At 46.2% G+C, this 12619-nt stretch overlaps 1 protein-coding gene across 1 annotated transcript in view; it reads right to left on the reverse strand.

Annotated features, from left to right (window-relative positions):
- Positions 1-481: 481 nt before the first annotated feature.
- The window catches only part of LOC310712458 (guanylate-binding protein 1-like), a 64383-nt gene continuing 52245 nt past the window's right edge, over positions 482-12619 (reverse strand). The window contains exons 8-11 of the mRNA XM_083515540.1: positions 5112-5324; positions 3592-3694; positions 2546-2739; positions 482-1186 (exon numbers count right to left, since the gene is read on the reverse strand). Coding sequence (XP_083371666.1) covers positions 1115-1186; positions 2546-2739; positions 3592-3694; positions 5112-5324 — 582 coding nt within the window. The 3' untranslated portion in view covers positions 482-1114. The remainder of the gene's footprint in view (positions 1187-2545; positions 2740-3591; positions 3695-5111; positions 5325-12619) is intronic.

The following is a 12619-nucleotide window of genomic DNA, read 5'->3' on the forward strand; positions in this document are numbered from 1 at the left end:
AAAGGCCTGGAAACGATGCCTTATGAGGAACGGCTAAGGGAGCTGGGCATGTTTAGCCTGGAGAAGAGGAGGTTAAGGGGTGATATGATAGCCATGTTCAAATATATAAAAGGATGTCACATACAGGAAGGAGAAAGGTTGTTTTCTGCTGCTCCAGAGAAGCGGACACGGAGCAATGGATCCAAACTACAAGAAAGAAGATTCCACCTAAACATTAGGAAGAACTTCCTGACAGTAAGAGCTGTTTGACAGTGGAATTTGCTGCCGAGGAGTGTGGTGGAGTCTCCTACTTTGGAGGTCTTTAAGCAGAGGCTTGACAACCATATGTCAGGAGTGCTCTGATGGTGTTTCCTGCTTGGCAGGGGGTTGGACTCGATGGCCCTTGTGGTCTCTTCCAACTCTATGATTCTATGATTCTATATATGATGTAAGAATGCATACTTACTTGAGAGTAACTGCTGAAATTAATACGACTTCAGAATAGACACACTCAGGACTGCACATTTATTTTATTTGAAATTTACATATATCTGTTCATAAACTATATCACAGTGGTTTACAGATTTAAAATACAACGACAACAACAACAACAACAACACAATGCCCCATTGAAGCTGGGCAATAAGAGAAAGAAACACAAAGCAGCACAGGCCAGCTGAAATAAACAGGGTTATTGCTTTTCTTTTCTTATTTAGCCAGCAGGAAGGCTGTGACAGTAGAACCATTTCTTGGAAAGCAGTTCCTCTTATGACTTCCTCATTAGACAGAAGCTGGACCAAGCCATTGTTGTAAGTTCTTCCTATGAGGGAGGCTCATATGGGAGGAGACATCCCTTGAGGAAACTAGGCTGATCACCTTTTAAAAGTCATAATCAGCACTTCAAAGTGATTGCAGAAATGATACTTCAAGCAGTACAGATGGCTCAAAACAGGCAATGTGGTATTCAACAGCTCATGCCAGTTAACAAGCAGGCTGCCATAATCTGCACTAGTTTGAAGTTTCCAACTGTCCAGCCTTGCGGTTATGTCCTGACTTCCAGGCCTCTTTATTTGGTCCTCAAAACTCCACTGTGGACAGCTTCTGTAGTAAGCATAAGCCCTGAGGTATTGTTCCTTTATGCCTTGAGACTTAGGAGCTCCACTTCTGTTTCCATGGCCATCAGCAAAAACCTCTGTCTTAGCAGCCCCTAGAGAGACAATGAGTACACAGTCATTGTTCAACTGAGAAAACAGATGAGTGAGGGCAACAGATACAAACTCACGGTGGAATCAGGCCTGTCTTGGGTCACAAGGCCCACGTTGCCTTTGGTTACAAAATAAACATGCATTTCCCAGCCCAGCATGCTGGAGAGGGGCTCTCTGAAAACACTTTCTCCTAGCTGGAGATGATGATGATTATAAATTTTATATCCCACCCATCTTGCTGGGTTTCCTCAGCCATTCTGGGTGGCTTACAACATACCATATTTTTCGCCCTATAGGACGCACTTTTCCCCCTCCAAAAATGAAGGGGAAATGTGTGTGCGTCCTATGGGGAGAATGCAGGCTTTCGCTGAAGCCTGGAGAGCGAGGGGGTTGGTGCGCACCGACCCCTCTCGCTCTCCAGGCTTCAGGAGAGCCCTACCGCCAGCCCCACAAGCTCGGGGGACAGTGGGGAGGCAGAACGCTGCCATCCCGATGTCCCCCGACTTTGTTAGAAGGCTGGCGGGGGGGGGGAGAAGCCTGCTCCTCCCCATCGCCAGCCCCGCAAACTTGGGGGACAGTGGGGAGACGCAGCACACCATCGCGCTGTCTCCCAACCTGGTTTGGAGGCTGGCGGAGGGATTCCCCCTCCCCCAGCCCCGCAAGCTCCCAGAGCGATGCCAAAGCTGCACGCAGCTTCGGCATGGCTCTGGGTTCCATTGTGGGGGCTGGGGGAGGGGGAAGCTCGGGCTTCCCCCTCCCCAGCCCCGTGCCTGGGGGGGGAATAATTTTTTCCCCTTTATTCCCACCCCCCCCCCAAAAATCTAGGTGCGTCCTATGGGCCGGTGCGTCCTATAGGGCAAAAAATACGGTACATAAAAACACAACAAAGCATCAAATATTAAAGAACAAAATATCCTACACGAGCAATAAACAAACCAATAAATCAATAATAATAATAACAATAATAAACAGTTTACAGTTATACCCAAATTAAAATAATCGCCAACCCCAACAAAACATTTAACCAACATCAACCCGACAAAAAAACCCCAGAGAAACCAAAATTGGAACCGTTTAAAACATTTTAGCCAATTGCCCCAACCCAAGAGTTGTTCCAGCAATGTCCCTCCAGCTTCCCAGGAGCCTCTTTTGGGAAGGACACAAAGCGGCTTCAAATCAGTGTGAAGGTAAGTACAATATGCATCCATGAATACAAGGGAATAATACAAAAATGAAATTAAAACAACAGCGACAATGTAAATGGAAAAGCAATTGTACTGTGTATTTTGGGTCTATGGATCACAATAAAAGTGTGTGTGTAAATAAAAAAACAATACAGTGCCATGCATTCCTCTCATTACCTTGCGGAAATCCCTCTTTCTCCTTTCAGCCTCCTCTTTCATCTTCTTCATCTCTTCCTCCCACTCCTCCTTCAGCCGCTGGATGCCTTCCTCATTATGTCGCTTGTTATCCTCCATCATTTGCTCCAGGTTGGCCAGCTCCTGCTCCAAAAGCCTCTGTTGCAGCTGGGTTGCTTCAACCTGAGCACGCTGGGCTGTGGTCCAGGGAAGAAACAGAGGAAGTGATTTGCTGGCAGTCAGATCAGGCATCCAAGGTGAATAATCTGGAGGAACCCTCTACGCTCATATGAACCTGGCTGTCTGTGTGCGCTATAATCTTCTGCTCAGGCCTCCCTCTGGGGCTTGCCATTGCACTGGTGGATCTAGGCCAAGATTTCCCCAAGTGGCAGATGTTAATCCCCTGGGATCAACAGGAATGCGCAACAGGTAAATAAAGACCAAGGGGCAGAAAGGTGGTAGAAAAGGGCCTAGGAAAACACAAGAGGTTTACAAGGTATAGAAAAAATAAATAGGAACTATTTGGGTACAGGGTCCACCTTCCTTGCCAGTGAGGAACCCCTGAATTTAATAAGATGGTTCCACAATACAATACAATAGTATTCTCAGAGCATGCTGCTTTATTGCTAAAAGCAGTGTTTTACTTTTTAAATAATCGTTTTTGCAGCGTTTTTGCACTTTCCCCTTATTTACATTCCTAAGAAGCAGTCAATTACAACTTTATAAACTCATCAAGGTGTCAATGAACTCAGGGTTTGGGGAAACCCTGATCTGGACTTTTGAACAGGGTCCCAATCTTGGGTTTCCAGCTGGTTCTGGACTACAATTCCCATAATTGTAACCATTGGTCCTACTAACTAGGGATGATGGGAGTTGTAGTCCAAAAACAGCTGGAGACCCAAGTTTGGGAAACCCTGCTTTAGAACCTCACCATGCTGTTATCTGCTGGACACCAATTAAAACCTTTGGTGTCCCCACACTTACAGTGGCATTTAATCTGTGGCATTCATAAATTATAATATAGCGCTTCTGTTTCCCCAAATCTGTACCTTCAATTTCTTTCTCTTTGCCACTTAAGGCATCATCCATGTGAAGGATAGATTTTGCCACCGTCTCCTTGGATTTCAGGAATTCTTCAAGAGCTCTGTCTGCCTGATAATACATTGGGAGCAAAAGTTATTAATTTTGCCAAAAGATGAGGAAACTGAATATTCTGTCCTGCTGGGATTAAAGACCCAAAGGTAGTATATGAAGTAAGCGAGTAGTTTATTGACACGCTGAAAAACTGATGTTGTTTACTCATTGAAAGATATATATCCAGCCTGAAGGTCCCAGGCCACAGAGAGGTTAGGCTGGCCTCAACTAGAGCCAGGGCTTTTTGGTCTGTGGCTCCAATCTGGTGGAACGCTCTGTCACAAGAGACTAGGGTCCTGCGGGACTTGACATCTTTCCGCAGGGCCTGTAAAACAGAGCTGTTCCACCAGGCCTTTGGTCAGGGCACAGCCTGACTCCCTCCTTTGGCAATCTTCACAGAACTTTAGCCTAATGGTTGCCATCAATTTGAGTTGAATTAATTTTATAATGAAATGATTTTAGAATTTTGTACTATTTTATTGTTGTTAGCCACCCTGAGCCCGCCTTTGGCTGGTGAGGGCGGGATATAAATAAATATTATTATTATTATTATTATTATTATTATTATTATTATTATTATTATTATTATTATTAATAATATTATTGAACAGAAATCCTCACAAGGTAATGGAGAGAAATCATTACAACTAAAAACAACAACTATATCCCTTAAAATGAGCCAGAAAAGAACAGTAAAAAAAAAAAACACCAGTGATATAATTGTTAGGATTCTTGCTCTGTGTTTGCAGTCATGAGATTGTTGTCTATCACATGACAGTGTATGTTTCCATTCCACAGTGTGGGAAGTGACAGAGACAGGATGTTTTGGTATTACTGTGTTCCATGAAGTGAGACTATTGTCCTTTGTTCTTTCTCCTGGCTGTCTGATGAGAAAGAGGAATAAAGTAAATAAAGTAGATTAGCCAAAATGCTGTGCTACTGTGTTCCGTTACGCAAACTGCAAATACTCTACAGGATCCCTAAGTGTGCTGATGCTTCTTGATATCAGTGGCTGTGATGTTCGGGCTTAAGAAAGCATTTGAAGCTCCCAAACGATCAACCAGGAGGGAGAGAACATGCCAGTCGGGCATGTGTCTCTGCCAGGGTCCTACACACAAGGAGGACGATCCTAACAATAACAATTGATAAAAGTTAATAAAATGTGGATCGGCATTAAAAATGTTTTGAAGTATTTGTAAAACTCACTAAGGAGGGGACAATTTTCAGACACATTTGTGATTGCTATCAATCCTGCAATGAGACGATTCCTCTTCAACCAGTTTAGTACCTTTGCATCTTTACCACCAACTGGTGAATTCAGTGGGACATACTCCCAAGTAATCATGCATTAGATTGCACTGTAAGTCTGCCCTCAGTCAGCAACAGGATCCCCACCTCTCTGAGTGTCACAGAAGTGCTGCTCCTCCTGTCCTACCTGAACCCCTTTTCCATCAAATGCATCATACTTCTCCTCTATTTCGTTCATCTTGGCAAGGAAGTGCTTATAGCCTTCAGGCACTGCGTAAATCCCCTCCTGGATCTCAGATACCAGGTCTCGGGAAAGAAAGCACAGCACATCACGGCAGCGGTCCAAAGACACCTTCTCATTTCTTTCGCAGAATGCCTTCTTTTTCTGATTCAACTTATTCTACCGGACGAAAACAGAACAAAGCACCAGAAAGATGACACGTTAGCAATGATGAAACATTTCCTCCCCAGTGTACTATACAATGGGAAGACATACTAAGGCCACATACTAATACGTTTTTATATTTGTTAGAAGCTGCCCAGAGTGGTCGGGGCAACCTGGTCAGAAGGGAGGGGTACTGTTGTTGTTGTTGTTGTTGTTGTTGTTGTTGTTTACACTACAAAATTCAATCAGTGTGAGATTGACTTAACTGAAATAGTTATGTCAAGACACACACACACACACACCCAAATGTGGGAACTGTCTGCAACTGCAGTAAATAATAATTTATTGCTTATATGACACCCATCTACAGTTAACAACTTCTGGGCAACTTCCAAGCCACAGTAAAACATTAAACATTTGCTTTACAGCACCGATTTTTGTGGTTTTACTGTTTGTGTCACTGATCTTCTGCTGTGATTTTTAATCTGTGTTTTTAATGATAACGCTTAATTTTTATGTAAACTGTTTCGAGGTCGTGTGTGACAAAGCGCCAATAATAATCTGTCTACCCCTTGGCCCAGGTCGTTTTATTCACAAAAGAACTTTTTACAGTGTTCGTAAGAACCAATCAGATTTTCTCTGAGCATTTAAAAAAACCTCACATGGGACAAAGTCAGATCAGAAGAAATCCTTCTAACTACAAAGAAACTACCATATTTCCTACTTGAGTATGCATACGTAGTTCAGAGTAAATAAAATAGGAATCAAGGAGGAATGCCTTTAGCAAACGCCGGAGGTCATAAACAGCAGGAAAGGAAGGATGGCAAGGAAAGATAGGCATCTTTATCATCTCCTTGTGAACTCTCCTCCTGGCCCTTAGATTAACAAAACTAACAAAAGCTACCTTCTATCTTTATGACCCAGGATGCCTGGTGAACAGCTGGTCTGTGTTTAGAATGCGTGCCTGTCAGTTGTAAAGAAAGAAAATGGCAGAGGTGCAGAGGCTTGTGGGATTTGATCAGAAATTATTGTCAATGAATCAAGCCCAGTCAAAGCAATGCTTTCATCGCTGACACAATGGCATGCTCCATTTTTCATAATTTGGTGATCCCTTGAGCCTCTGCAAAGAACTCGAAGCGTTCGACGTAGTCTTCCCACTGTGTGTGGGGCTCTGAAGGCTGGAAGGGCTCCAATACCCTTGGACTCTCCATTGTCCTGTGGCAGGGTCGTCTTCTCAGCTGGCCAGTGAGTCTTGTTCTTAGCTGCAATCCGGACTCTGAGGCAGGGCTGCGTTTAACCGCTCCTCAGCATTCCGGATCCCACCTTCGTCGCCAGTTGTTGTGACGTGGGGTTTGTGATTTCAGCTCTCTTGATATAACATGCTGGAGACAGTTCTCTAGTAACACTTCTTTATTAAAGCAACAAGACTAAAGACTGGGGAGAGGAAAGCTACATTTATAGGGACAGGGAACTAGCAAGAAAGGATACATTTTGGAGGGAACAATATCAGGCAATCACAGTCCTGCCTTTTGGAGGGAACCAATAAGACAGAGGATCCAAATACAGCAGCTTAAATGAACCAATAGTAGCTGTACCCTCTGGAACCAAAAGGCAGTTACTTTACCCTAATGCAAATATAGACAATAATAATACAGATATCAAATCCTTTGACTCAATACACAACACCCCTCCCCCCCTAGTGAGCACAGCAGACGTAATCTCTCAGGTACTGTGGGGTCCTACAACTTCTACTTGATCTCCTGACAACAGGTGTTGCAGGTTCTGGATTGGGTGTTACTTGTGGTAGAGGGGCTGCTCTAGGGGTTTCGTCAGGAACAGATGGAGTCCCAGACATCTCAGGGTTCCCTATCTGTACCTCGTCATCGTGAGGACTAGCAGACCCTGGTTCATTTGTTAAAGCCCCTGGTGACTGCACCTCTGGCCATTTTCACTCTGGTCTTGCAGCTCTGCATCGTTAGCCAGGGATGAATTATCTGGCTCCTCCCTGCTGAGCGCCCGGCGCCTCAGCTGATCTAAATGTCTCTTCCACACTTGCCCATTTTCCAAGGTCACATAATAGGACACAGGTCCACTAGCCCGGGTGACCACACCAGCCACCCACCGCGAACCTCGTGAATAGTTCCTCACCCAGACCAGATCTTCAGGGGCGAGATACCTTGTTGTGTTAGTCTCAGCCTGGGGGGTTGCTCTTGAATTACGGTTTGGCATTTTATCCGGGTGGACATAATCCAGCACCGTTACCAGTCTCCTACCCAAGAGCAGCTCAGCTGGCGACTTGCCCGTCGCGGTACACGGCGTCGCATGCTGCAAAAATAACATTCGCGCGATGCGAGCTGACCAGTTACCCTCCATTAAGCGCGCAATGGATTCTTTGGCTGTTCTTACCATGCGCTCAGCCTGCCCATTGGAGGATGGGTGAAAGGGTGCGGATGTGAGCCCTCTTATGAAGTTATCAGCCAAGAATGCCCTGAATTCTTGGGATACAAAAGCTGCCCCATTATCTGATACAATGGTCTCAGGTAACCTGTGGGTTGCAAACAGCTGCCTCAACACCTTGATTACGGCAGCTGATAAGATAAGATAAGATAATATTTATTACGGCCATAGGCCCATACAGGTAGAAACAACACATAAGTGACAGCTTGTGCCGTGGGGAAAAGAAAGAAAGAAAAAAAAAACAGTCGCTAAAACACCACTATAACAATAAAATACTATAAGATGGAAAGGCATGCTACGCCTTAATTAGCTTGTAGCGCTCCTTGGCGTCGCTTTGGGGAGAGGACAGCGACCAGGAACCTAGCCACTTTCAGGGTCGTGTGGGAATCCTTATCCTGCAAGATTTGGGCAAGGTGGAATTTTGGTGGGGTACCCTCTAGTTTCTGTATGATTGATCCCAACAAATTTGCCCGTGGCACATTGAACAAGGGGCAGGTGAACATAATGTGCTGAAGCGACTCCGGCGTCACCTTATTGCATTCGCACGTGGCGGGGGCTTGGCCCTTTGAGAATCTATGTCTCAGGACATTGGAGGGGAAAACGTTGAACCTCGCTTTGGTGAAGGCAACAGTCGAAAGGGAGGAGAGGTATGATGGAACACAATAAGTTAAAGTGATACCAATGTTCTGGGGCGAACAAACACCTCCCCCCAGCATATAATTTCGCTGTAAGTCGATGTCATCCAGTCTTTGACGGATCAGTCTTTGAGCAGTGATTTGGTCTAGTTGTAGGGAATCTGAGGGAGAGATTCCATAACTCAGGAGTTTGGCATGAATTCTACTAGTCCAAAGGCTGGAGAATTCATCTCGCCATAAGCATTGGACAAGGTAATGGTTTGGTAATCTATGCCACAATGATAACCAGTAATTGAAGACTTGCTTCCACAGGCAAGTTTCTAAGGATGCGATCTTCAATTCTAGTCGCATGGCTGCGTTGCTTACGCACAGGGGGAGCATTAGGAGCCGACGTAGGAATTGGCTTTGCAGAGTCTCAAGGGGAGCAAGGTCTGTCATCACGGCCCAGAGCGGAGCAGCATAAGCAAGCACTGCAACCACTTTTGCCTTGAACACCTTTAGGGCCGAGGGAACATGCAGAGCTCCGTCCGAAAAGAAAAATCGGAGGAGCGCATATGACAGGGTTTTGGCCTTGTTAAGTAGGTGTTGAATTTGAGCTTTCCATCCCAAGTTGTATTGAAAAATAACTCCTAGATATTGAAATTTTAGGACTTGCTCTATTTTTGCTCCACCAAGCTTCCATTTGTATAATCTCCGGCTTCTGGAGAAAATCAGAATCTTGGACTTAGCATGGTTGATGGTTAATTGATTGAGTTGGCAATACGTGGCAAAGATCTTCAGAGCTCTGGTTAGTCCAACACGTGTATAAGATAGAATTACCGCGTCGTCCGCATATAAAAGGAGTGGGCAGCGGTAATCCACTAGTCTAGGCGCGTGTGTACTTGGAGATGAGTTAACTAGGGGTGCTCGCATGTCGCTGATGAAAAGGTTGAATAGGCAGGGAGCCAATATACATCCTTGGCGCACTCCCTTGTTTATTGGTATCGAATTTGTGAGGTCGCCCGCAGGAGTAAGTCTCACTCTGGCAAGGGTACCTTCGTGGAGCTGACTTATGAGCCATAAGAGTCTTCTATCAAATCCTTTGACTCAATACACAACAAATCCCATCTGACCCCCACAGTCTGGGCAAGGCTTTGCAGCTGAACCTGGCCCTAACCCCTCCTCGCATATCTTGCTTTACACATAATTGGGCCCATTCCCATTCCTGCTTGCTTCCGGGGTTCCTAGATGCCCTTATTTAGCTGCCTGCCAATGAAGCACACTTCAGGGAGTTCCCAACAGGAACTGCAGCTGAAGGTGAAACTACAGGACCTTAACTGTGTAGCCCTGCCATTTAATGCAAGGTGTGCCACTCACACACAAATTGTCAGTGCAGTGTGAGAGATACAGATCAGGATCCTGGGACAGGAGACATTTAACCCTTTGCTCTCCCTGCAATCCCAGTCTTGACCAGGAGCCTCATACCTGCAATAAGCACTGCAAAATAAAGTGGGGCAAAGATCCAAGTCATTTCAATGGTGCCTTTTTGCCATGCAAATTGTGATATGCCATAGAATCGTTGAGCTGGGAGGGATCCCAAGGGTCATCTAGTCCAACCCCCTGCAATGCAGGGAACTCGGCTAAAGCATCCATGACAGAAGCTTAAAAACATCCAAGGAAGGAAAGTCCACAAGGGAGGGAGACCATTCCACTGTCAAACAGCTCTGACAGACAGAAAGTTCTTCCTGATGTTAAGTCGGAATCGCCTTTCTTGAAACCTGAATCCATTAGTACAGGTCCTAGCCTCTGGAGCCGGAAAAAACAAGCTTGTCCCCTCTTTCGTGCGACAGCCCTTGAGAGATCTGCAGATGGCTATCGTGTCTCCTCTCGGTCTCCTCTTTTCCAGGTTATACGCACCCAGATCCTGATCCAATCTGAATCAGGACCACAGCAGGGGTAACTGGTCAAAGCCCTTGGCTTCTCCATACTGAAGTCCTGTTCTGGATTGAGACACCAGGCAGGTGTTTGTTTTCCTTTTTTGTGGAGAATGCGGACCCTATACAGTGGTACCTCGGGTTAAGTACTTAATTCGTTCTGGAGGTCCGTTCTTAACCTGAAACTGTTCTTAACCTGAAGCACCACTTTAGCTGATGGGGCCTCCCACTGTTGCCACGCCACAGGAGCACAATTTCTGTTCTCATCCTGAAGCAAAGTTCTTAACCTGAGGTACTATTTCTGGGTTAGCAGAGTCTGCAACCTGAAGCGTATGTAACCCGAGGCATATGTAACCCGAGGTACCACTGTACTCAACTATCCAGTTGAGTTCATGGGTGGTCTGACCCTCATCTATTCATTCCGAAAGCACGAACCCAGGGATGGGTGGACATTTGGCCCTCCAGATGTGGCTGAGCAAACAACTCCCATCCTGGGGCTGATGGGAGTTGGAGTCCACCAACACCTGGAAGACCACAGGCTCCCCATCCCTGCTCTGCCCCAGTGACCTGCCCACCTGATCCTTGGCAGGCTGGCTGCCCCACCCCCATCAGCTACATGCCCTGCATGTTTCCTTGCCCCCACCCCACCCCTGCACTCCCCCAGCACTTTGTGTTCCAAGGCAGACCTGGAAAGGGAAGGTTTGCTCCACTTGCGACTACACCAAAAGCTTTCTCCCCCCAGGAAGTGCTGTCCTACACAGACATCCAGCTGCCTTCCCAATCTTGTGGGGCTGGTTGGAACTGATGGTGCCCCCAAAAGGATACTGGAGCTTCTCCACGGCTGTTTCGTCAATGGTGCCCATGCTGTTATACACCAGGGTGCTGCTGAGAAGAATGGCCAGGGCAAAGACCCATGAATCCTTCTCCATGCCTCCCTGAAACAGATACAGATATTGTTTAAGACTTCTCATCCCAAGCCTCGGATACCCAAAATCCTGATGCCCCATTCTTATCTGCAGCCTTTTCCTCTGGGACCTGCATGTGCAAAGCAGCTGCTTTGAGATTTGTGTTGTTGCTTCTGTTGCTTTCCAAGCACTTTCAAAGCAGGTCTTACTCACTCCCCAAGGAATCCTGGGAACTGTAGTTTCTTCAAGGTGCTGGGGATTGTAGCTCTGTGAGGGCTCCACTACAGCCCCCAGGATTCTTTGGAGTGGGAGGATGTGCTTTTTGAAGGGCCCACACACCACACTGGGGGAAAAACCAATACTGTTGAGAGCTGGGTAAATAACTTTGACACAGGGGAAGGCAAAAGAAAAATAGCGTCCACACCAGGGGTCAGCAAACTTTTTCAGCAGGGGGCCGGTTCAGTGTCCCTCAGACCTTGTGGGGGGCTGGACTATATTTTGGTTTTTAAAACATAATGAATGAATTCCTATGCCCCACAAATAACCCAGAGGTGCATTTTAAATAAAAGGACACACACTACTCATGTGAAAACCTGCTGATTCCCGGAATGTCCACAGGCCGGATTTAGAAGGCGATTGGGCCAGATCTGGCCCCTGGGCCTTAGTTTGCCTACCCATGGTCCACACCCTTCTGGGGCACTAATTTTCACATTAGCACTTAAAACTCCAAACTGAGGAAAGAAAGATGGCTCAAAAGCTGTAAAAATCTGCCTTTCAGCTATTCACAGACATGGCATCGGCTTTATGATTTATGGTCAGCTGATTTGGGGGTGTCACAAAACTCCCCCCCCCCAAATGCTGGGAACTGTAGTTTGTTAAAGGTGTTGGAAATTGCAGCTTTGTGGGGGCATACTACAGTTCCCAAAATTCTTTGGGTTCCTTTTGAGGAGCTCTCATCACACTGAGGAAATAGTACAGTTGAGAAAGGAGAGGTAACTTTTGACACAGGATAAAGCAAAATGGAAGGCTAGAAGTCTAATGAACCGGCTGCTCCCAGGGCTGGCCCAAGACATTTTGCCGCCTGAGGCACAGTCCACATAAAGTAGCTGACTGGACTGGCAGCTGACTATTATTTAAACGCTGGTAACAAGGCAGCATCCTCCACCACACATGAAGGCAGCAGGGAAGCTTGGAGGTCTCAGGGCAAATTGAGGGACACATTCATTTTTGTCATCCTAAAGGAGGAACTAGTGGCAGCAGGGGGACCTCAGTCAGAATGGCTGGGTAGGCTGCTGCCAGAGGCACATTTAGGAGAGCACGACCAGTTCAGTCGCCCTGGGTGCAGAGCTTTGGAAGCACCGCAGAGGACACCACAACTATTATTTAGAATGGAGTCCCAA

The sequence above is a fragment of the Podarcis liolepis genome, assembly GCF_965112155.1.
Source record: "Podarcis liolepis genome assembly, chromosome: 7".
In the NCBI taxonomy this organism is placed as follows: Eukaryota; Metazoa; Chordata; class Lepidosauria; order Squamata; family Lacertidae; genus Podarcis; species Podarcis liolepis.